General features: G+C 38.0%; 1 protein-coding gene across 7 annotated transcripts in view; it reads left to right on the top strand.

The window, feature by feature from the left end:
- The window catches only part of NRXN3 (neurexin 3), a 1,454,076-nt gene that overhangs the window by 1,390,389 nt on the left and 37,781 nt on the right, over window positions 1-25,906 (top strand). For 4 of the 7 annotated variants that reach the window (XM_033107567.1, XM_033107569.1, XM_033107572.1 and 1 more), the window contains one exon: window positions 15,226-15,304. In XM_033107567.1, coding sequence (XP_032963458.1) covers window positions 15,226-15,304 — 79 coding nt within the window. Of the gene's footprint in view, window positions 1-15,225; window positions 15,314-25,906 lie in introns of all 7 variants that reach the window. The other 3 variants (XM_033107568.1, XM_033107566.1, XM_033107571.1) reach the window with 1 other exon arrangement.

Below are 25,906 nucleotides of genomic sequence, written 5' to 3'. Positions count from 1 at the left end.
GTATTCCTTCCGGACACCTCCAAAGGTGAGAATTAATAATCATCCAACAAGAATGGGAAGTAATTCCCTCTCTATCCCCTATCATTCCACTCTTTAAACATGACTTTTGGCTTACCCAATTCTATTTAAAATCAGTAGACATTTCGAGAGCACCTGCTATCCATTTAAATATATATTGTGCAACCAAACTCTGGTCCAACACTGTCGTAGTCTTGTGGGTGATTTCAAACCAACAATAAATAATGTCATAATATTAACAAAACATCACAGAATAATAACGTCTCTGAGTCATGGTATTCATTTCAATCCACGTAACAATCACGTGAGGTGGAAGTCATTGTTTCTGATTTACAGAAGAGGAAAATTGAGTGTAGCAGGGACAGAACCTTGCTTTCTGACCCCAAACCCAACAATTTTTCCTTGATAGCATAGTTGGCTCTAGACGAGGCCCGTTCCTTCCTTCAAGTTGCAATCAAGTAGATGGGAGATATAAGTCAGATATATATTATAAGTCAGAGTATAATAAGTACGCTAAGTGAGATTTGCCGAAAGTACTGAGTTGGCATGCTAGAGTATTTTATTTTCCAGCCATAGAGATCCGGAAAAAGCTGCATGAAAAGTGCATTTTGGTTGGGCCTTAAAGAAGAATCTGTAGAATTTTCCCAGGTATAAATGCACTTACAAAATCAAGTGCAAACCGTGCTGGGAAAGGAGCAGTATAAGCCAGAACACTGTCGGGAAATTATCAGGCTTGTTCAGAACATGGCAAACATTTATTATATAGTTGGACTGTAGAGGTGCTTATCAGGGAAAATCATAGGGAAAGATAGGGCTACAAAGTCACATTGGAATCTAGAGGTGCAGGATCTTAAATTAAAAAAAAAAAATTAAGTCTGGACATATTTGATAGGCAATGGGATAAATTCGGACCAGCAACATGGCACATTGAAAGCTTTGTTTTTATTCTAGTGATACTTTCTGGGGTTCATTTATTGAAGAGAGATAAGTGGAGGCAGAGAGCTTGGTTACAGAATGTCAGGAAGGCAGTCAGGGCCATAGAAAGGAAAAAGCAACCTTTTAGAGTGGGCTTCTTGAGCTCGGTGCCTAGAGGTGTGGTTCTCAGCAGGGCAGACTCAAAGATGACCCTGAGGGCATGGCCTGTTCCTGGTGGGTGATGCCTCAAAAGGCAGAGGCAAGAAATGCAGCAGGAGAAAGCAGACATGGTCCATTCAGTCGGGCATGTGTTGATTGCAGATAGTTGCAAAATATTCAGTTGACACTATTTTCCCTTACTACAGTAAAAATGTTTCTCTCTACATTCCCCACCCCAAAATGATCTCTCCCGTTTGGAACTCATTTTGGACTTTCATCTGGGCCACAGAATTGGTAGATGAGAGTATTGAAACGACTGTAGAGCTTTCCAAGTCCCAGTTGGATATTACTAAACCGCCACTCAGGGAACTGATAGGCGCCAAAGGCAGAGACTGCTCGCGCAGTGCCTTGTATTGTCTCTGGCTCTGATTGCTCTCTATGCAGTGCTCTCTCTACAGTATGATTGTTTTCATCTTTTAGTAACAGAGAACTTGACCTGCAGTGACTGAAGAAGGGATACATTTTCTCACCGCACAAGAATTCTGGAGTCCGGAAAGTAGAAAGCTGTTTGCTTGGGCTCATATATATTTGACAATATCAGAGTTAGCTTCTGAGGTCTTTTCTTGGCTTTTCCTTCTCACTGGCCACCTTGTAGTCACAAGATAGCTGCTGCAGCTCCAAATATCCCATCCAAACCCAGGGCAGAAGAGGAAGCACTTGGACCAGCCAAGTCGTCCTCTTTCATCAGGAATAGAACAAACATTTCCAGAACCTTTAGCAGACTTCCTTATGGATCATTTTGTCTAGATCAATGCCATATGGCCACCTGTAGTTGCAAAAGATGCTTGGTTAGGCTGGTCACATTGCCAGCCCTAGCAAGGAGGAAGATTAGAATGGATATTGACAATGTCTCTTCACATTTGCCTTTCCTGCTGCACTGGAAAGACTTGGAAGGCAAGGACCATGTTGCATCAGGCCCCACACCCCCATGTTATGCCATGGCCTTGACTCACCCAGCACTTGGCTAGACACAGAGGAGTCTGGGGTAGGATGTGTTTGAGGAATCAATACTTGCCTAGTGTACAAAGCACCTTCTTTTGTCTTTGGTTCCTTTGAGTGGCCTTAGGAATGTAGGAGCTTCAGGAGGTATGCTAGAGCGACTCTTTTTCAGCACTTCCCTCCCCCACCCCTCAAAAAAGCAGGAGACAGACGACATGCTGGGAGGAAATCTAAGCTGCTGTAAAAATAGAATGGGGCTCGAGTGCATTCTTCAGTAATGAATGCATAAAAAGAAGCTTCTTAAATTATGAATGTAGCTTCTCTTGTTTATCGCCCAGTAATTCTGCTTTATTGATTTCTGTTTATTTCCAATCACCTAGAATAAGAAACTGTGTTGCTCAGAGATCTTGATCCCTAAAAGATTGTCATTAAAACTACTTGGCTGTATTTAGTTGTTTATTTTTTGCTCAAAGTGGTTTAATCAATAGAAATACAAACAAAACATTTTTTTTTTCTTTGCTCCCTAGAAGACTAGGGGAAAATATACAGAAAAGCTAAGTAAAGATGCTAGGATTAAAAAAAAAAAAAAGAAGTTTCAGCAAATGACATATTGATTTCTTTCAAAGAGGCAGAGTGTAAATTAAAAATACTCTTCTGACACAGTTTTTAAAGATGCCACCGACTCAGCAGAATTGGTGGCTTTCACTTCTAAAAGGGCCAGTTCGGAAGGGCAGCCCACTTTGCCCAAGATCCACCTGTCTTGCAGTTCTCACAGGCACGTCTGCCTCACAGGCAATGCGAGTAAAGGTCCTTGGTTCTGTATGGTTGCTTCTCACTTTGTGCTTTGCCGTCCACCACACTACCTCTGTGTATATTTAAGGACACTATAAATTTTTCAGAAATTTTTGCGATCACAATTCTTTTTTTGAAGTGATTACATTGAAACTCTCCTCAGAATGGGAAAGAAGTGGGACTAAACAAGGGTCGGGACCTTATTACAGGATAGTCCCTAGAATGTTATGAAACAGTGGTCTAGGCAGATAGAGAGGGAAGTGGGGGTGTGGGCACGGGCATCAGAAGTACCAGTTTAGAAGCTGGGGGTGCTCCTTCTCTTAAAGTTCCCTGGAGGGAGTAAGGCTAGTTAAGACCCACAGTCCTGAGGCCACAGGAGTGAAGCACAAGGGACTCCGTTTCAGGAGTAAAAACTGTTGGTCATAATTTGAGTTTCGGAAAACCGTATCAGATCCCTTTGGCCTGTTCAAAAACATTTTGCAGAATTGTTCTCAGGGGCAGCTACACAATTTGTGGGAACCAGTGCAAAATAAAAGTACGTGGCCCCGTGTTCAAAGAGCAGGAAAAATGTGATGTTAAGAGTATTCAAGTAGCAAGCTTTTTCCTTACTTCCCCAGTCTCTCAACTTGTCATGGTGTTTTTTGTTTTTGTTTTTTGTTTTTTTAATTTGTTATTTAATACCATGTTAGGTAAAGAAAAGCTTATTTTTTAAATTATTAGCATGGCTATTATTACCATTCATCTTTATATTGTGTAATGCCAGTTTTAAATGCAAGTATAAGAGCATTTAACTCGAATGCAGAATCACCAAAATAACACAACTGGTATTTCACAGCTCATACATGCCATTGTATTTTTTGTTCTTACCAGGAACGTGGAAACGCTGCACAAAAGTGCTGTTTTTATTTCACTTTTTGATACATGTACCTTCCACGAGCACCCTCTAACTTCAACTTACTGATGAATAAGGGAGTACTGAAAGGGAAGAGATCTCTGAGTTACCCTGTCTTTCTCTTTCTATTTCATTGTTTTTAGTGTAAGTGGATGGCTGATACAGAGAAGAAAAGATGTGATGGGTTTCCTTGGTTGTTCATGTTTCTTGGAACAACATTGCCTTCTCTGCTTTCTAAGCAACTTCTGGTTCAAAGTAGATATAATACACTTACCATTGTGTTCATTTCAGAAGAGGTGGCATGAAATCCTAGAAGAGGGAAATGCAAATGAGGTCAGTTTGGACTGAGAATTTATCCCTAGCCACTCTTGTCTAGAACAAAATACCAGCCTTCCAGGAAGAGAGATTGCAGGTTGCATTCAAATACATCTGTTTGGTTCTTACTGCCATACGTGGTGGGTCCGCAGAATCCTGTTTTCCTGGGGCATCGGAAACTCTACATGTAGATGTAGTGGTAAGGAACAGGAGTGGACACACACATTGCATGCATTTCATCTGCTTATTCCCATTGAACTTCACTTTTAAAACCCAAGTTCAAAAATAAAATGGCTCAGAATTTCAAGATGGTGAGAGCAGAGCATTAAACCAGAAACAAGGCCTTGTGAGCACAGAACCCTGTGTGGCTACAAAGGTCTCATGCCTGGGACTATCCCTGCTGCATTTCCAACACCCACTTTGTCAGTGAATCTATGCAGTTGCTTCTAAGCAAGGACAGGGACAATTGGTAGCCTTGCTATCTATCAGAAATAAGAAATACAGTCTTGTCTCTTCCCACCTAGAAGTTCTATTTTGTGTGCTTTTGCAAATTGTTTTGAATCAACATCTAAGATGGGGTTATCTTCTTAAAGCTAGTTGCTGCCTGGGAATAAGGAAGTGACGTCTGGAGGCTGAGTCCATCAGGGTTCCTGAATTTCTCATGTAGTACTAACTACCTGAAAACTTTCTCTAACTTGGGATTTATAATGTCAGTCAAAGAGCTTTGTTTGACTCCATCCCCCAATCTTTCCCTGTAGGAGATTGGTGTTGTCTTCTAGACATGAATGACTTGGATGAATTCTCAATCCAAAGCCAAATCCTTTGCACTTTCCCTCTCTTGGGGTTTGAAATTTTGTTCAATTGGCCCACGTTTTTCTCTCATACATTCTGACTCAGACTTACTCACAGCAGATCAGCTGTAACTCCCTCAGTATTTTATTAAATCATGTCAAGTGCACAAACCTTACTTTAACCGTTGCTGTTGCTCTGGCACCTGTCTGACTTTTGTAATATTACATTACATGGCTGAGTGGGAGATATTCTTTTCAGGGTAATAAGGAAAAGGCAATCTTGTCTTTTTTATCGGTTGTATTTTACCTTCAACTCATTGCATTTGATTGTTCTGGGTAAGTTTCTTGTGTCACATACTAAGTTCTAAGCGCTCATATGATCTTCCTTCTTGCTTTCACTCTACAACATCCTGAGCTTACATTTGTTTCTTCTTTACTAAGCATGCTTATTAAGTTATGCTTATTTTTTCAAGGGGACCATTTTCAACTCCTTTCTACATCGGCAGACCTGACAGATGTTCACTTCCATTGCACACTCTTTTCAGTAAAAGTGGCCTAGAAACAAAATAAATATTAGGTTATGTTTGTTTCCCAATATTTTGCTGCTCTCCCGCTCCTTTCCTGCTCAGCTGGCCTGTCTGGATTCATCACGAGACCAAAGATCGAGAACAACTGCTTGTTACTCTGAATAGCTTACCTTCCATCCTTTCTCAGAGTTGCTGCCCAAGATCCAGAACTGGCTTTATCCTGCCACTCCTTTATTCCTCTAATATTTCAGTCTTATTAAGTCTTCTAAGTTGAGCTCCTAAACTGTCAAGAAGGGCTGTTTCTCCTGATTTGGATGGTAAGGTTAAACTATAACATAGAGGGCCAAGAGGAAGACCATCTCATAAAGAAATATGATCCCATTTTTTCCTTTTTTTCCCCCTTTTTTCAAAAACCCACCTCTTCTTCTCCCTGAACTATCGAGCAAGAAAGAATATGGAGAAATGAATCATATCAACATTTTTAGCAAAAAAAAAACAAAACAAAAACAAAAATCGGTGCTCTCCATGATGAAGACATGTGTTCATAATTTTAACCTCCATTGACTGATACCTACCTACATCAGTACTTGTGGGGCCCCTTAATATTTGGTCTTGGTCACTCACCAAGTGACCATCCACTTTAAAAACTGAGGCTTCATTTTAATAATATTGGACTAGAGAGCTCACTTAGAAAGGAAATACAAATTCAAATAAAAATAATTAAGGGAAAAAAAAGAAGTGAGAAAGTCAGGCAAGAAGGTAAGCAAGCAACAAAGAAAAGTAGGTCTTTGGAGCTTCAGCTAAATTCTTGGCATTCCTTTGTATTGGTTAGAGCCTAAGTGCTCAAAACAAGGTTTGTGGTGAACACCAAAAGCGTTTACAGAGGGAAACACAGCTCAGCCTTTCTGAATTAGCGGTCCAGGAGGGGACAGAACCAATAAGGAAAATGGCCGTGAAAGCCAGGCCTTATGTGATCAATAAGTGCGAGATCTACATTTCTAAAGATGGTGTGTGGTTTGGTGGGCGGTTTTTTTTTTTTTGGTTGTTTTTTTTTTTGTTTGTTTTGTTTTCCCCTGCCTCCTAAATAATATGTAATTTCTCCAGGCCAAGAAATAAATTGAAAGGATTTAGAGGGATTTGCTTATCAGTGGAACACCATGTAGCATTACATTCCTCCTGCTTTTAGGAAGGTACATTGAAGTTTGGTTAATCTTCTGTGGTTCAATACTCCTCTTCCCTCTGTCAGGCTGCCTGAACAACAGATAGTTTAATCCCCCTTCTCCCCACTCTCTTCTCCCTCCTCCCTCCCCTCTCTCCTGATCCACCCTTCGTTTTTTGTGCAGATGGAAGAAAAATCTTAAAAGTGGAAAGAAGGAAGGGAGGGGAAAACGATGCCTAACCACATTTATTTGTATAATCCAAGAAGACCTCAGGGGTAACAATAAAGGACCCCAATCCTTGGCACAAAATTTGGCAAAGCTTAGCCTGTTTTTTCTACCGTTAATTAAATCTTGAGTCTGCAAAGGAATTTCCTTAAAGGTTAATTCATTAGCAAAAGTTATTCGAAATCATATCATTCTGTATCCTGTTCCAGTGTATGTAGTGTGGAAAAGAAGAGGAAGAATGTGCAGGCTATTGGGAGTGGGCAGAGTTCAACGGGAAGCTCATGATACCATTTGCTTGGATTCCTATTATATAAACTGATATCTTTAATGGCAGCTGGTAAATATCCATTTTCCTCACAGTGGTTACCACTTATGAACCTCACTTTAAGTTTTTGTAACTAATTGTTTAGTGACTAACCAGTGTTTTCTGGTTTGGCCTGGCTCAAATCCCAGTTGTCTGTAAAATCCATGAGGACCAGGACGGGGTCTGTCTAATCCTCAACTCAGTGATTGGCACATCACAGGCAGTTCACAGACATTCACTGAAGGAAGACTGATTGAATGAGTAAATGCATGCATAAATAAAATCATGTATCGATTTGTTTGGTTTTTAATATTCATTTTTCTTAGAGAGCTGTATTCCAGTTAACTCATTTGGGTTATGCTGAGCTCAGTACCTTTAGCCCAGGGCAATTCTCTAAAGCCTTCTCATTCCATAGAAATATAGGCAAAGTAAAATAGGTATGCAGTCATATCTGACTTGGCAAGTGATTATCTCCAGGAGGAGATGGAGAGAAGAGACAGAAATATTATCTTGAAAAACCACAATAACATGAACCTCAGAAGATGGTTTTAAAACCCACAGGGTGTTGTTCCTATAAAGGTACTTAGGCACGTAGAGGTAAGACTCAGAAAGCAACTTAAGCAGACTAGATCTTTGTCTCTGTGTCTCCATTCTTCACAACCTGCCTTCCGATGTTCCCCTGTCTGTTATACTTGAGGATGAGTTAAAATCGTTGTTTTCATTTTCTCCTAATCGTAGTAGTTGCTTCTTTGGAACTTGACTGAGAATAAAATGAGGTATAGATAATCACATCCATACAGTCTTAACCATGCTTTAAGGTTGTTTTCTGAATTGGGTTAGAATTGGGTGAAATGATGGTGTTTGTTGGGGCGAGGGTGAGGTGATCATTTCTAACAAGCTTGTCCAAGTTCTGGGATTTTTCTATCTTTGGTTCAGTCTAAAAATAATCCAGTAGTCTCTCTCTCTCTCTGTCTCTCTCTCTCTCTCTCTCTCTCTCTCTCTCTCTCTCTCTCTCTCTCTCTGGTGATGGTGGTGGTGGAGGAAGAAGTTGTTAGCACTGATCAAAGATGGGACTAGGCAATGGCCAGAATTTAAGGAAGAAAAGCCTAATAAATAAATTAAAATTGAAATAGTCAAACTTTTCAAAACTCATTAAAGGATACTGACTTACCGAGAGTGAGTGGGTTCTTATTTAATTAAAAGTATCTCATACATCCTTTTGTTTACACAGAGAATGAATGCTCATAATGCACCTAGGTGAGACCTCCCTCATATGAGCTACTTTAAATGCCAACTCCGTCTCAGAAAGGAAGTGCAGAGAGGAAAACAAAAACCCTAAGCATTTGAAGGAATTTAATTCTTTTTAGCATGAAACAGGTGCAGAGATATATGGCTGTTTCTGTGGGACTTCAGAATACTTATGGGCCCTTCTCTTTTCCTGTTTCACTGGAAGAAAGGCGATCATCGCTCTAGAGTATGTTATTTATAATTTCATAAAGGTGTTCTGTGGTAGAACTTACTGTATCTTGTGCTTAATCTCAGTCAAATCACCATACTTCCAAGGGGCTGGATGGAGAAAAATGATGATCCCTCAACATGATTAGCCTCTCCTCAGGATAATTTAAAGGGTTAAAGGATGGAATTTAAAGTCACAAATAGGCACCTGGGCAGTAAGGAGGGGACATGGTGAAAACATCTTGAGCTGTTCTGATCACAGCAGCAGACGTTTTTCTGAACGTCAAGTGATGGATAGCCATGACGAACGATGTGGAACTATTTGTGTGCTGAGATGGGGCGGAGCGCTTCAGAGTAAATCATTAGAAGCAGGTGATTATAGAAAGAATAACTCATTGGAGGAAAATGAGAATCCAGGTTTGTGAAACTGAGGGAATCGGAAGGTAAAGTTGCCTGTAAATTTACTTGGGTGGGTCGAGTTTTGAGCTTTCTTCTGTCCCCATTTATTCTAAGGTAATTTCAATAAGCATTGGTAAGGGGAAAAAAGGAATATAAATGCAATAAACATTCTTTCAGGAAAGGAATTAAGAGGGTCCCTGCCATACAGATAGTTTATTGAAAGTTATTATAATATCTATCTTTAGTTTTATGATTCCTAATACAGAACCAAGTCATTTCAACATGTGAATTAAAACGATGAAATACGTATTGTAAAATAGGGTAATGTGAATTATTGCTTTTAATATAGGATGTGGTAAATATATAGGAGCAGGAGAATATTTTCCTCCCCTTGAGAAAACAAAGGAAGGTCTTGAATCTGTACTGTGGAGAAATGGTGCAGTCAGACGCATGTACCTTCTGAAACCATGTGTGTTCACGTCCACGGGAAATGCATCAGGTGACAATGATGAGCTAGGGGGAGGGGAAGAAGGAGAGAAGTCTGATAGGACAGGATATTAAATTCATGCTCTTTATCCAAGTTTTCAAGAAGAACACGCTAATTCGAGTAGCTGCCTAACGGTCATTCTAGTATCGTGTTTCCCCGAAAATAAGACCAGGTCTTATATTAATTTTTGCTCCAAAAGATGCATGAGAGCTTATGTTCAGGGGATGTCATCCTGAAAAATCATGCTAGGGCTTATTTTCCAGTTAGGTCTTATTTTCAAGGAAACACAGTACATTCCTTCACTTCGGTCATCCTGGGCTACTCATAGGGACACAAATAAACTCTGCATTTACATACCTCTGAGCCTTTGCAAGACTGTTGCTTTCACCTAGAATCCCCTTCTTCTCCTGCCCACAGCTCTCAGCTTTCCCCTGCTGCACTATGGCCTGTCCCTGAGGGCTCATGACCCATGTCCCCTCTACCTGGGGGCAGCTCTGCACCCCTGCTGTATGCTCCCTTAGGCTATGCTCACGATAGCATTCAGTTTACTAGGTTGAGTTTGCCTGTTCACTTGGGTGTCTCTTCAGAGACTATGGATTCCCAGAGCAGAGGAACGGTGCTTTATCTGTCAGTTTATCCCTTGAAACTGTTACGGTGCTTGGCACATAGATGTTCAATGAATATTTATTAAAGTACTACAGGAGTGAACAAAACACTTTGATGAGATAGTTGTATATCACTGATGGTGAATCTAGTAGCCCAGCCACTGTCAAATTATATGGTCTGGGGGTGGTCATGCTTATTTTATTCTTCTTTGAATGATTTATAATGTTGGTATTTGACATATGGGAACCATACTATGTAACCACTTTAAGCTTAGCCGTTGGGAAGTATGAGAGCTTGTGACAAACAGTCATTGTTAGGGCAAAAATGTGAAGATGGCACGGAAGGCACCTTGAGGAACACACTTGAGATAACTATACAATTAGAGGAGTTTCCTAAAGCAATACTGTTACTTGAAGGAGAATGGAGGGTGAGCCATTAAATATAGCAGATGTCACTATAAATGTCTACACCCTTGGTTATTATAGTACTGAAAGAGATAATATATGTTAACTGCTTAGCACGAAGCCTACATATAGCAAGTGTTTAATAAGTAGTAAATGTTATTAGTGGGCATGATTCTAGATAGTTCAGATATCTTTTTCTTCTCAAGAGTACTAACTGCACTTTTTTCCTAAGGAATTAGAAATAATTATAAAAAATGATTGTGATTTGGGGAAAACACACACACACACACACACACACACACACAGCCTAGGGCTACTACATTTTATTTAAAAACAAAAGGCCATAGTTCTGTTCTACTCATAATAATTGTATCGTGAGTCTGCCATCTGTCTAAATCTGCAACATTACACTAGCCGTGGGAACCAATAATCAAAGAAGTGTGCCTTTTCTTCCAAGGTTCAGAGTCAGACCCTGCATTTACTGATGTTTGAGGAAGGACACAGACAAGAAAACTAAAAAGCTACTAAAAGAAACCCTTGAGTTTTCTGAGGGTAATTTTGAATCAAACTGTCATTACTTTAGGATGTGATTCTAATCACATATCATCCCAAACGTTGGTTTGTAATTTTTGAACCTTTGTAGATGGCAGGGACCAAAAATAGTTTAAAAAAAAAAAAAAAAGAAGAAGAGGAAGAAGAAGAAAAAAGAAAGAAAGAAAGAAAGAAGGAAGGAAGGAAGAAAGGAAGGAAGGAAGGAAGGAAGGAAAGAAAGGAAGGAAGGAAGAAAAAGAGAGAGAGAGAGAGAGAGAGAGAGAGAGAGAGAAGAGAGAAAGAGAGAGAGGAGAGAAAGAGAGAGAGAGAGAAAGAGAGAAAGAGAGAAAGAGAAAGAGAGAAAGAGAGAAGAGAGAAAAAGAGAAGAAAGAAAGAAAGAAAGAAGAAAGAAAGAAGAAAGAAAAAGAAAGAAAGAAAGAAAGAAAGAAAGAAAGAAAGAAATCCGTAAATATAGTGTTATTAATCCTGAGTCCTTTGCAAATCAAAGCTTGCTGCCCCTGGAAGAACAAGTTTTTCTGAAACTACGCAGTGTTCTGTGGCAGGCATAGCGATGTTGAAAGCGAGTTTCTCCAGATAAACAAACATTGGTTACAGTGTAGGGCAAGAAGGGCATTGAGATGTTTGTAATTGCTTTGGGAGTTTCATTGTCTGTGGCTGTAAATGGTGGTGATGAGGTTTAAGGGAAAGAAAAGAAGAAGCTGAATTCACATAAGATCCCCAGAATGTCTGGACTCAGAGCCACGGGAAACAGACCATCTTTCAATTATTTTTTAAGCTCTTGGCATCTTCATGAGTAGATTTTTCTTGATCACTCCTCATGGCAGATGAATTGCTGGCACTGAGTGAAGGAGTTTTTGCTCATATTTATTGAGCAGGCACCATATGCCAGGAACAGAGCTTCACTTTTAACATTACATTGAAATCACCTACCCAGTCCACGACAAGACTCTGTTTATCCCATTTCACAGATGAAAAACTGGAGGCTCTGAGAGGGCAAGTGACTTGCTCCCCCAGACTACCAGCGGAAAGCGCAGGCGCTGGGGTTCACAACCGTGCTCTGAGGAGAGTCAGGCTTGCTCTTACCACACTCTGCTGGTCTGCCTCTTACTGACCTTCTTCGAGTCTAACCGCCATTTATAGGAGCTACTGGTAAAAAGTGCTTCTGTTGCCAGGAAGGAACATTGTTTTCAACCATATTCATATGGGAGATCAGCAGACAACAAATCTCTGTGATTTGGGGTACAAGAACAGTGAACTGGGGAGAAAGGGAGTGAGAACATGGAAGAGGACGTATATTGGGTCTGCAGTGTGAGTTAGGGGCCCATTTTGGGGACAGAAGTTGAGGTGGTACTAGGAAAGGAGAGTGGGGCTATGGATAGTGTCCCCCAAACCCCAGGAGAGAGAACTTGTGTAGAATTAGGAGGTAGGGGAAGCTCCGAGGATCATAGTAAATATCCTTTCAACTTCAGAGTCTAGTACTTTTCTTGAAAAATCACTTTACATCACTACTTTGGCCAATACAAATCAAGATAAATTTCTTAGAATTAAGTTATGGATTCCACTAAATTATGTCAATGCCTTTTTTGGTTTCTATTCGACTTATGCATTGATTTCATTCATTTGCTCACTGACCTTTTTATTACCTGGACTTCCGTTCTTGAGACGAGCGCATGGGATTTTCATTAACTCATCAGGTTTCCCTCAATTCTAGGGACCAACACTAGTTAATCAGTATATGGCGATTCTAGAAGGTCCTTATAATCAGGTCACCAACAAATTAATTTCCAATTGATTATACTTTAGAAGGGTATTCTCAACCTCTTTTTTATTACAAACCTCTCGGGAGGTTCTTAAGACATTTTCCCCCTAATTGAGCTTACCCCATAAAATTTTAATAACATAGATATACTGTATATCCATTTAAGTACTGTGGACTTTTGGTAGGTCATAAACCCATGTGATATCTAAGATCTGCTCCCTGCACCCAAAGCAATTGTTGCTGCCTGGGGAGAGGTATCCCCCCCACAGATAATGCATGCTTTAGACCTAGTGAACAATGATTGTGGTCCTTCCAAAGATGATGTTTCCTTCGTATAATTGCCTTCTGCATGTGTACAGTTAGCATTTATTCCCTTGCCACCTCCCTTCCCTAAATAACTGGCAGTGGATCTGCAGAGGACCCCATCACAGCAAGAAGCTCCAGAGGACTAGGATCGCCATTTCTCTAACAGGAATGATGGTACGCCAGGATCCAACTGCCAGCATCAGTTGCTGGAAATGAAATGCACACTCCAGTAATGTCTAATTGGAAAAAAAAAAAAAAAGTATGTTTGAAAATTCTTTTCCTATTAACTTTAGGGAGGAGCAGGGGTTGACATATCTCCCTGTCAGATGTAGAATAAAGATCAATAATGCGGTGTAAGGCGTCTCTCTGCCACTGTCAGTTAAGTGGAATCAATTACCTAGTGCGGTTTTTCTACTATTCTTCGCTGTGTCTGCTAATTCCAGGCCTAGCGTGTCTATTGCAAAACGGATGTTGTCTGAAAATGCTAAGTGTATGGGTTGTCATGTGTATTCGTTTGCTAGGGCTGCCATAACAAAGTCCTATGGACTGGGTGGCTTAAACAATGGAAATCTATTTTCCTGTAGCTCTGGAATTTAGCAGTCCAAGGTTAAGGTGTCAGCTGACTTAGTTTCTTCTGAGGCCTCTCTCCGTGGCTTTTCGATGGCTCTCTGCTCCCTGTGCCTTCACAGGTCATCCCTCTCAGAGTCCTGATCTCCTCTTTTTATAAGGACGCTAGTCATATGGGATTAGGCTTACCCTAACGACATCATTTTAACTTCATAATCTCTTTAACAACCCTTTCTCCAAATATCAGTCGCATTCTGAGGTGTGAGAGTTAGAACATCCATATACGATTTTTTTTTTGGGGGGGACATAAATCAGTCCTTAACATCATGTAAGAAAGAGTATACAGAAGCCTATGGGGGCCACAAATGCAGACTTTGACTAAAATGTATTTGTTCACATCCCCACTATGTTTCTTAGTAGCTGTATGTCCTTCAGCAACTCACTTATCCTCTCTGATCTTCAGTTCTCTTTAAAAGTATAATATCCCTATCCCAAACGACTGTTATGTGAATTATTTCTAATTAATTAATAATAACTATAACTCATAAATATATATACATGTCTAGCACAGCGTCTGGCTTGTAATTGCTTTTCCTTTTGAATATGGATTCAGACCTCGATGCACGGGGAATTAGAGCAGTAAACCAGTATATACTCTATATATTGAGTACCCTTACACACATAACAGGACAAAAGTTTGTTTTTCATATAAGATTTGTATTAATTACTTAAGTAATGAATTGAACAGTATTTGTTGTGCATGCAGTACGTACCAGGCACAGAAAGTGATCTTCTCATCTGTTGTGTAACAAGGGACCTTCTTACTGCCCACACCCACGGTCCCCTATATTTCTTGCAGCAGATTCTCTGGCATTGGGGAGTTTCTGTAGGAGTCAACAGAAATAAAAGTTGTCTCAAGTTGAATTACTACTACTGAAATCGAAAGTTTTTCTGCTCACCAGAAATAACCTTACCTGTGTCCAGAGACCGTCGTGTGGTACCTCTCTGCTGGTCCACATTACTAATTCAGCTAATTGCAGCAATTACATGAAGAAATCACTGCTAGCGAGAGAAGCCGTTATGCTATTCTTGAACAGACTGGCTTCCACCACGTTCATTAATTATGCCAGCCTATAGATTCACAGCCACCAAAACATACACTTGAGAGCACACACCATATGCCTTTGAAACCCTCCCAAAGCTGCAGTGCGTTTCTTTGCTGGCTTGCACTCTTTGTATTGCCCACCATTTGCAGCAGCCCCTTTCCTGTCCTCAAAATGGAAATTAAAGTCAGAATAGAGGCAGGCTGTACAATGTGATGGAATGGGATAGGCTTGAGCCTCGTAGAACCACTTTGGGTCCCTCAGCTTCACGTAAGATCTACACAGATTGTCTGGACCCAGAGCCACCCACAACTACACAGGAGTTAAAACTTCTCCATTCTACAGCATGCTCTCTTTAGAGAAGAGAAACAGTAATAATGATGGAGGCAGGATACAGTGATAAGTCTTTTATGCTTTTGTTCATTGGTTTCCTTATCTCTCTCTCCTCTCTCTTCCTCCTACCCCGTTATTTTTTCTTTCACATGCACAGCCAACATCAGATGACCTTGTATCATCTGCTGAATGTTCAAGCGATGATGAAGACTTTGTTGAATGTGAGCCGAGTACAGGTAGGTTAGGTCAGTCTTGTTTTGCTTGCTTTATTTTTTCATTTGCAAAAAACAATACATACATATATGTGAATATACATGTGTTTTATATATTATATTATAGTGTGTTAATGTGTGTATCTATATATGTATAAGCATACATATATAAACATTAATATATAATCGAAAGCATCAAATCCCATGGAAGGAGTAACAAGATCCCAAGGAAATTTAAAGTCAGATCCTTGATAGCTAAAGAAAAATCCATGATATCCGACCTAAATTTGAGGAATCAGACAATCAGATGAGCCACCACCGGTAGCAGATCCATTTGCTACCCCAAAATGATTTACAAATGTATAGCAGCCAGTGGCAGCTATGAAACTGAAACGGGATGGGGCCATGAAGAGGCCTATATTGCAATGACATCAAAAAGCATGAACCCAAAGAAGAGCCATAAAAGCCATTTAAACCTCATGAGTTGTTCTGAGCCTAAGTGCGAACAAAACAAAATTCAAAACCCAAACCAAACAGCAACTACACCAAAAAAAAGACGTTTTCCATGGGATTTCAACAGCAGTTAACATGGTATTATATTTATACTAATTTTGTTCATTGTGTGTTTAGAGAATTTGTGCAGCAATATAGCAGGGTAAACACAAAATTAGTACTGAACCATGCCATGTCAACGGCTGAGATGCTTCAAAATGTATCTATGCTGTGCTGAAGTTGCAAGGACTTTGGCAATTAGAAGCTTCAGTGTGTTCCCCATTTGCACCCAGATACATTTTGATGTTTTTATGGTCTTTCTTTATAGTAAGCTATATATGATATAATGTCCAGCAAGCAACTGCAGTCCCTGATTATTTCCTATCAACGTTCCCAAGTCATCCGTTTTGAAACTTGCTACAAGTTAAACATTTATGTGTGTATATATAATAGAGAACAGATATCATCGAATTTCTGTGTATGTTTAATAGAATTAAAAGCTGGAGTTGGGTCAGGATCTTGTTTCTGCAAAAGCTAAGAGAAATAAATAGAATTTTCTAGTTGATTCTTTCTGTTGCTTTTTTTCCCTTTTCTTTAAAAAAAAAGGCAAGCCATTAAATTTTTTTTTTTTTTTTGCTAATTCTAGAGAAATGTAAGCTTCATGAGGAACTAATATAACGAAAGTAAAAATCCTCCATTTGCTACCCCAAAATGATTTACAATTTTTCAAATTTTGTGGGAGCCTGACTGCTTGGTGTCTTGCAAGTGGCTTTGGATCCAGGAAGTTCTGTGGGTTCCTGTCCTCAGCACTACATCGGGATGTAGCAGTAATATGTAGGGCCTTCTCATTTTTCAGTGTGATCTGTTCCTTTGGGACCTCAGTTGTGTGAAAGGAAAGTAACTAACTTGGTTAGTCAATTTTTTTTTTTTTTTTTTAATTTTTGGGTAGTTATCTCAATATACTAAGTGAGGTTTTAACTCTAGAGGGTATTATGCTAAGTGAAATAAGTCTGACAGAGAAAAACAAATACCATATGGTTTCATTATATGTGGAATCTAAAAAAAACCCAAACAGACAAACAAAAAAAAAATGACAAAATAAATGAGTAAGCAAAACAAAATAAAAACAGACTCAGAAACAAAGACCAAAGGGACGGTTACAGAGTGAGGGGAATGGGTAGACGGGTGAAAAAACTGAAGGGGAATATAGTCAATGACATTGTGATAAATTTGCAGGGTGCCAAAGGATTACTAGAATTAGTGGGGTGATCATACAGTAAGGCATTAAAATGTTGAATCACTGTATTATACAGCTGAACCTAATATAACTAATATTGTATACCAACTATACTTAAATAAAATAGAAAAAATAAAGGGTAGATGCGTGCAATCTATACCAGCACTTGGGCACCAAGTTTTTATTAATTAATTCATCTAGTCATTCATTCAATAAATATTTCTTAGCATGCAGGCAGGATACAATGTATCTCTAGATTTGAGTCCGCCCTGTTCTAATAATTCTCATAAATGAACTGTCCGAGAAGATAGAATAAGGAGCTTTACTATCTAAATTACCTCTCCGACACAGTTCAGTTCAACAAATATCTTTGAAGGGTCAGCTGTGTGTTAGGCCTGTGCTAGGTATTAAGGATTCAAATACGAATACGTACGGCATGATCCCCAAGACATATGTTAAATTAACTGATTTTGTGGCCAATAGTTTAAGATACCTCGACTTTCATTCGGATTCCCTGTTTATTCTTCCTCTGGTTTTATTGACTTGATAGCAGTGATATCTATATCTGTCTGCAGCCACAACAATGTTTATCAAATCTGTAAGTCATCTTATAAAAATTGAGGCTGACCATTCGGGAACATTATTACCACTATCTTTCCCTTCTACCTCCCCTCTCTCACCCAGTCATATCCATAGCAACCTCCATAATAACACAGAAGGCTTTTCCAGATCTCAGATTCACAAGTTTTACAGCTCCCGGGTCGTAGGTCCATGTTGCCATTTGGTGTTCAACATGAACAGGCCCAAACTTGAATGGCAACAAACTAAGCCCGTTTGCTTTTTAGTGGCTGCACAGGTGTTTCATCTGATTCAAAGGCAGAGGACAGAAACTCAATGCCAGCATGTTCTTGAGTAACATGATTACATGGAGCAGATGGGGAAGAGGGGGGTTAGAGCAGTTTTAAAACAATCTGTTGTGTTCTGCAAGGGAGTATGGGATGGGGTCTATAAATAAATCAGGCGACAGAGTGCCCACCCTGAAGGAGCTAACGTGTAGCTCTAAGGGACTGATATTGATGGTCCTTGCCTGGGATTATTCAGCTCAGCACATTTGAAGGATGAGTGTTTCTTTTTTCTCAATGTACTTACTCCACAATGCATTCCTGGTAAGGGATTCCCATACACTGGGAAATATGCCAGCGGCATGTTTAGTACAGGAAGGGCATACATATCCCAAATGATGCAAAAGTTTTGCCCCCGGGGAACTGATTAACACTGAGGAAGGTTACACAACAGAGAGCTATCATGCCCTTTTTAGCATTACACAGGAAGTACCTCCATAGCCCCCACATTTTCCAAAACATTACAGGTTAAAAATCAGAAACAATGAAGCCCGTTGTTTCTAGGCCTGGGTCCTGCACTATCTGAGGCAGAGGCTCCCATTGCCCAAGCAGCAGTGGATAATGGTGACATTTACATAATTTGGACATCAATTGTTACTCCTGAGATTCTAGGTGAATGTTGAGATTAAAATTCTAGTTTTGAACACCCTAATTTGCTGCCTCAGTTTCCAAACTTTTACTCTTTCCCAGGCCTTATGTTTGATGGAGAGACCCTAAATTTGGTTCATTATCCAGGACTGATTCTATCTTGCTTAACAATTATCTTCTCTTCTCTCACTGTGTTAGCAAGTTTGTAATTTTCTAGCTGTCTCAATTATAAGGCATTTAACTTCAATAAGTTTTTTCCTGATTAATTTAGGCCCACTAGAAGCTCTTGCTTTTCATCAATTTGAGCAGTTTAGTATATGCTGTATTCAACAACTTTTGTTTTCATGTAGGGGTCAAATTTTAAATGAAATCAGTTTTCTTATTTAATTTTCTTTAAATTAACATGAGTTTCAAAGCTGCTGGTTTGAGTCAGATGTAAGCAATTGCCTTTCACACCAACAGCCCCCTTTGGCACCTAAGGATCAACCTGGTTTGGTGTAGCTTAGTCGTGTTTAGCATCAACTTAAAATTTTTTGGAGTTTGGTTCGTGATAGTCTAGAAACATTGTAACTCTAATAGAGCTCAAATATTCTCTGTATATTTTCACTGGAAAATATGAAAAAGTAAAAAAAAAAAAACAAACCTTAAACCATGACAACAAAGCACAGAGTAAAAGCTCAGTTAGCATTTGCTGACTGAATTTATATCTCTCAAAGTACCTCATAATCTTAAATTAAAATTGGAGATTTTTCATACTTCCAACTTCAGCTCCCTTAAACAGCTAAATAAAACCTGTTGAATTATTTAAAATCTATGATTTCACATAAGTAAATATCGCCCTAACAAAATCCACGTTTCTTCAAAAAGTACTTCTCTACTTTCCCAATCTTTTCTATCCTGGGAACTAGATCTTTCTATGTTGAGTAACAGGTAAAATTACATTGTCTGAGCATTTGCTTTAAAAACTCAGATTTGAGCATTTAGAATATAAAATCATAATAAAGCAATCTGCATCAAATGAAAGCATTCAGAATAATATTTGAATAACTATTTAAGTACCTAAAGTTGCGTCAGGATTTTAACTTTCCTAATTTATAAACTTTGATTATGTTTCCCACAAAGGAAGTAACTATCTACTTAATATTTCAGATATGCAACTTTACATATAAACCTTTTTCTTTCCAATTATACTCTATTGATACTAAATTGTGCAGTAAACTCTATTTCATCATTTTTCTTACATCTTTGGATTCAACAATAACAACAACAACAAAAAATAGACAAGCTGGAGAGGAGTCAAATAACTATTAGAAAATAGGATTCCTTCCTGAGACTATGGAAGCGAAATAACAATTAAGATCTTTAGATCACAAAGGTGATATGTAGTAATGAATTCTGCAACATAGAGAAATTAATGAAATTGACTTTCCATTTCTTCTCTCTTCCTCCCCTCTGCTCCTAGCCCCAGTGTCTCCATCTTTGGAAATAGAAATAACATCAAAACAAATGTATTCTTTGATTAGGTTTTTACATAATTAGAAATTATCAACTTCCTGAACTTTACATGTATTTATAGTCTCAAGATCCAAAAGTCATGGGGCCAGGGGTCAAGAGCAGAAGAAAAAATTTTAAAAAATGCCTTTTACACTTGAGAAATGGACCTGGCAATAATTAACTATATTGATTTATCTAGCCATTATCCAGGGATACATTTTTCTGGTTGTAAGTTATCCAGGCTTTTTGCCTCCACTTTTGTTAAATGCCCTTTGATCAAACACCAAGGGACAGCACTTCCACCAGAGGGCAGACAGTAAAAGGAAATAAAGATGAAACACATTCATCCATCAATAGGACTGTGCTAAGCAACTTCTCTAATGGTTGGATTGAGGGAGATGGTTAAACCAATGGCAGTAATCTGAGATCACAAAATAATTACTATTCCCAGAGTGGTTCTCAGATGTATTTTTACTCTTCAAAAATACAGTCTTCACATTTGCACTTGGTGCTATTGTTAGTTACACTAGAATACTCAACCTAATGTGGGTCAAATTTAAATTTGGCAAAACACCAACAGCCTACCCCTATTTGTATTCTCTAGGTGGAATTGGATTCTTAATCTTTATCAGTTTGAGATGCTTCAGTAAAATATTTATAATATGAAAATCTGGCACTGAATTGTTTACAAGTTCATCAAATCATTAGAGTTTTTATTTGCTGGAACACTGTGGGACCTGCAGCTGCAATGTTAAGACAATAATACTTTTCTAATGAAGGATAAAAAGAAATAGAGTCTTGCTGTCCGGAATCCATAGATGAAAAAAAGTTAATGTGCTGAGCATTGGCCTTAAATATGATAGTTATAATCTTATGTATTTATAGAAACACATTTACATTTTTATCTTTAGTGTCTCGCGCAAGCTTGAAGAATTAACAACTTTTACGTTTTTATTACAAAGATATTTTTATTTAATTTTAGAAAGATTTTTCCATATAGAAACTCGTGATTTGTAAATAGAATCATGTTTAAATGTTACTAGCCAAGTGGCTATTCAGTGTATAGTAGAACAGTAAATGCCTAAATAAAATGCCATAGGAATGTGAGTATCACAGTATCCAGAATTATACCTTGAAGAGCTCAGGTCCATTTAAAAACACTTTGAATAAAGGGATAATGGAAATAATCTGAGAAATGTTTTAGCTTTGGAAAGAGGAATATAAATAGATATAAAATTCATTTATGTAATTAATCATTATTGACTATGAACATTAGTCATTTTTACATTTGAGTTATAATATATTTCTAATATATACAAAAGCAAACAATTATTCACATATTTAAGTCTAGGCTAAATCCTACCAGTTTTGAATTGCCTTTGTCAACCTATAAATTAATAGAATACATTCATTGGCACATAATGTTCCACATTTAATGGTATAGTTTCTTTATTCATTAACCCACTCAGTAATAAATTGTATCACTTTTTTATAACCCAATTCTACCCCAACCGAAGCTAATTTTGAAGCTATCAGAGCATTTAAATCCCTAATGATAAAATGTTTTCAAAATTAGAGTAATAAGGGAAATACAAGTATAAGAAACTGTCTTAATTGGCTATCAGGGAATTGTTAGCTCAGGCATAGTGTGCACGAAGTATATGGCTCATGGACTGACCATTATCATGGATTTCATAACAAAAAGAACAAATCTAACAAAAATGTAAAAAAAAATCTATTCATCTCCATTACTTAAGATTTTTTGATATGTTGCGGGGGGGGATCAATAAGATCAATATATAAATATATACACTTTCATTTGAAAGTTTAATAAATCACTTATTTATAAAACTTTGTTTTTTCCAGTGATTACTGTGTGTGTGCACTGGAATATGTGCTAGGAGAATCAAAATAGGATAGAACTCCTTCCAGGAACTCATTGTCTATTAGGGGGGGTAATAAAAAAGGAGGAGAGAGAGGAAAAAAAGGAAAGAAGGGATAGGAAGGGGAGAAACAGTGTGGACAACGAATGGAAATGCCTAGAACATGATCAGAACTCTACGGAAATGTCTCTAATTCAGCAAATAACATAGCCCATCCAAAGATGGGCAAGAAAAATCACAGGAGATGGTGCTAGCCCGTGACAGAACCAAGTAACCCCAAAGAGCATTCTTCTGCATCTTAGGTTGGGGACACAGAATTTCTGATTCATTACAATTGAAAAATTAGTACAGTTCAGTCATAAACTTTTCCTTGAATTCCATTTATACAGTATGGCCTAAGGCCAGGGTTTCTTAGGCCGTAGGTTACGGATGAGCCTGTTGAAGGGAGAATTTCAAGCCAAACTCATAAGAACTTCCTGATTTCAAATGCCAGTGCAAGTGGTTGATAAATAGTGAGCTTCATTAAGCAAGACCCCCCTAAAAAAAAAAAAAACTTAACGAATAAAGAGGGATTGGGTTTTAAAGAGAAGTTTTTTATGGGTTTTCTTTTATTCTTCTGTATTTTTTTCTCCCATATGCTCCACGTTATGTACTGTGTGTATATATATATGTATATATTTATATATGTGCGTATACTAAATATGTGTTGCCTATTTCTCCATATATATGTAGACACAGTATAAATGATATTAGGGTAATGTACACAGAGATTAACAACAGCCCCTACCATCAGTCATGTGTTTTACACAGAAATTCATACCATCATTCTCACATCAGCCAACATAAACATGCATGATACTGTTTTAACTTGGTGAATAAAGCATGTTCCTTTTTCTTTCGGTTTTGTTTTCTTCTTTGTCATAATTACAATGATGATTCCATAATTCAGTTTTCCTTGAGAGGGGTGGAGAGAAAAAATTATACAGATATATCTATCCATATATGCACATTCCTGTGTATATATGTATAAATAGATATATGCCTTGTATATATTTGAAGAACATTTTCTGTCATTTCACCTCATCTTGTGCCGCATGAATTTTTGGTGGTTCAATTTACTTATTTCGTTTTGATTCATATTTAGTATTTTGGTCATTATGGCTATGTTTAATTCATTGCTATACTTTCTATGAGTAATTATAATCATTATTTTTAAGTACTGAGAGAGATATAGATATACAAATTAAACAAGGCAACAAAATCTTTTCTTGCCATCCTAATCTCAAATGTCTCCCCTTTCAGCGTATCCCTCCAGTATTTATGCACAAAATAAAACAAATACCAACAGAATTCAAGAAAGTTGTGTACAAAAGAATGAAATGCTGTGTTTTCCTCTTCTTCCTCCTCTCTCTATATTTTTTCCTTTTAATTTCCCTTCTTTGCCCTTTTTATTTTTTTCCCAAATATCTGCACAGTCCTCTTGCCTCTACTCTCCCCTTTATAACGAGTGAAAGGAGGACAAATGAGCCAGAAAATAAATAAATAAATAATGAAAAACATGAAGAAACAACAAAGAAACACATCCCCTCCACAAATTTCAGATGGCATAAAAAGAATTTTATTGCAGATACAGAATATTTGTTGTATCTTTTATTTCCTGACAAGCCCAGGATCATTGTGTAGCATGCAGTGATAGTTTTGCAGCTAATCAACTAACCATGGCCTCCATCACCAATGCATGGGCTGTAATGATGCCATCTTGTTTCATCCAAATGACACATCCAGGCTAACCCAACAAGTCCACTCTATGAGTTGTGGGGGTAACTTTCTTTTGTAGTTATAATTTCATGAGTTCTCGTTTCTATTATTATTTCCATTGGGTCACAGTAGCCCCAAGAGCTGCTCTCGCAGCATCTGTGTATGGTTTTGTTCTTGTGTTTGCTTTCCTTGGCACGGCAGTCAAGCATGTGTCTCTGGTCTGGCATATCTGTCTTGCCATCTTGTCTTGGAGTTCACTGTCGTGGTATCGTTCTGTGATTCTGTTCTCTGTTTGTAATATGTGATTTGAAATACTCTCCCTTTATTTCTCACTCCCCTATTGTTTCTACTTTTAGCCTTATCCCTAGGGAACTTCACAAAGAAGCAAAGCAAAGTTTGAGTCAAATTTTAAGCCTGATAACTGTGGTTTGCATCTGGAAGTCATAAATTGCACTTTTTACCTGGCTAAGGAGGCAAAACCTACAGTGGGAAACTACTTATGATTGTAGCCAAAAAAACTACACAATCAACAACAATGAGAAACCCTTGTTGATTCCTTTGGCATGAGTAAATGGGCTTACTGTTAAAGGGATTTCATATAAGAGCTAATTTTCAGAGTTTTCCATAGATTATCAATCTTCTGGTTAAACCTTTTCTTCAGGAACAGATCAACATAAAATGTTTTTCAGAAAATGCTAGTGAGGGAGCATCTCCATTTCAGCTATATACAGCAGTGCCTTTTCCTGAATTGGTAAGAAACTTGTGGAAATCTGAATGTGTTTTATTCTAAAATGTATTAATGTTTATGTATTTTAACCTAAAATATAAATATGTTTGGCAAGGCATCTGAAGGGGAAGAAAAAAGCATTTTAACTTCGTAGCTCACTGGTTCTAACTAATGCATATTTCGAGGTAAGATTATCTTTTGATCTTTCTGAATCAAATGGTATATGTTTTATTTTTTAATTCATGGAAGCATTAGAGAGCCAACACTTCCACTTGGACATACATTCCTTCCCTTTTCTTTCCAAAGAACATGACATATACAATAGCTTTAGTTCTGGGATTAAGTCTGAAAGTCTTGAGACAGAAGTGGAAGAAAGCACCCAGTTAAATATTCAGATGCTGGATTATACCTGTTATTATCCAGGAAATTTGCTGCCTAACTTGGAATAATTTAGTTTGTTTGATACTAACAGTATCAAACAACTCCACCTCTTTATTCAAAAAGGCTGAGCATGAGAATATAAAATAGGTATACAATGGGATACTAGATTAAAGATTTTTAAAATAGGTCTTAAACTAAAAAAAGTTCATGTTTTTTTTTTAATCTGGAGAAGAAACAGCATTTCAAGGCAGGTGGTTTTATGATGTAATGTTTCTGTCACATCAGGGTAGCTCTTTGCTGCTCTTCAGGGTAAGCGGGGAGAGAAAAGCTAGAAGAAATTAATAGGCTCCGTGGACTAAGGAGAGCTTTCTAATGAAGGAAGGCAAGGAGAGAGAGAAGGAAGGAGAGAGAGGAGGTGGATACAGCAAGAGGGAGTGGTTTTTCTGATGAGCCAGGTAAAGCAACTTGCAGGTAAATGTTAACCATATAGTCAGTGGTACTGTAACAGCTTTATATGATATCAGAGGAGTAGTAGACTTGTGGGGGTTACGACTTTATGAGGGACATAGACGTCTAATCATTATGTTGTTTTGTACACCTGAAACTAATATATAAGAATAATAATAATAGACCCAGCACACGCACAGCCCAAAATTGTCGTCTTAGCCAATTCGGTAGTGTGAAACATTCCCACCTTGAATGATTTTAAGTCACAAAAATGACAACACTAAATTCAGACTTGGGAAGTAATGCTCATTACCACATGATTATGTATTAGGTTGGTGCAAAGGGAATTGCAGTTTTTGCAACTTTTTAAACCTTTTAAACCGCAATTACTTTTGCACCAACCTAACAGTATTTTCACTCCACAGACACTACAGACATCAATAATGTCAAGAGCATAGATCATAGTAAAATGAAGTAAAATAATTAGAACGTAATGAATTTTACGTTTTTATTACCTTTGTTTTTAATATACTGCATTTGATTGTAATTTTATCTATTTTAATTTTTGATAATGGCCGTGTTTAGCAACTGACTCGCAAAAATTCCTGAAAATGTAGCAATCAGCTGTCATAAACTGGCTTTAGCATAGAATTGGCCCAGGTACCATGCTGGGTGCATTCAAACATGTATTTATTTAAATCTCATTTTAAGTAGTTA

This window comes from Rhinolophus ferrumequinum, chromosome 6, assembly GCF_004115265.2.
Source record: "Rhinolophus ferrumequinum isolate MPI-CBG mRhiFer1 chromosome 6, mRhiFer1_v1.p, whole genome shotgun sequence".
Taxonomy (NCBI): Eukaryota; Metazoa; Chordata; class Mammalia; order Chiroptera; family Rhinolophidae; genus Rhinolophus; species Rhinolophus ferrumequinum.
The sequence above is the reverse complement of the archived record's forward strand: the minus strand, read 5'-3'. Positions and strand labels throughout refer to the sequence as shown.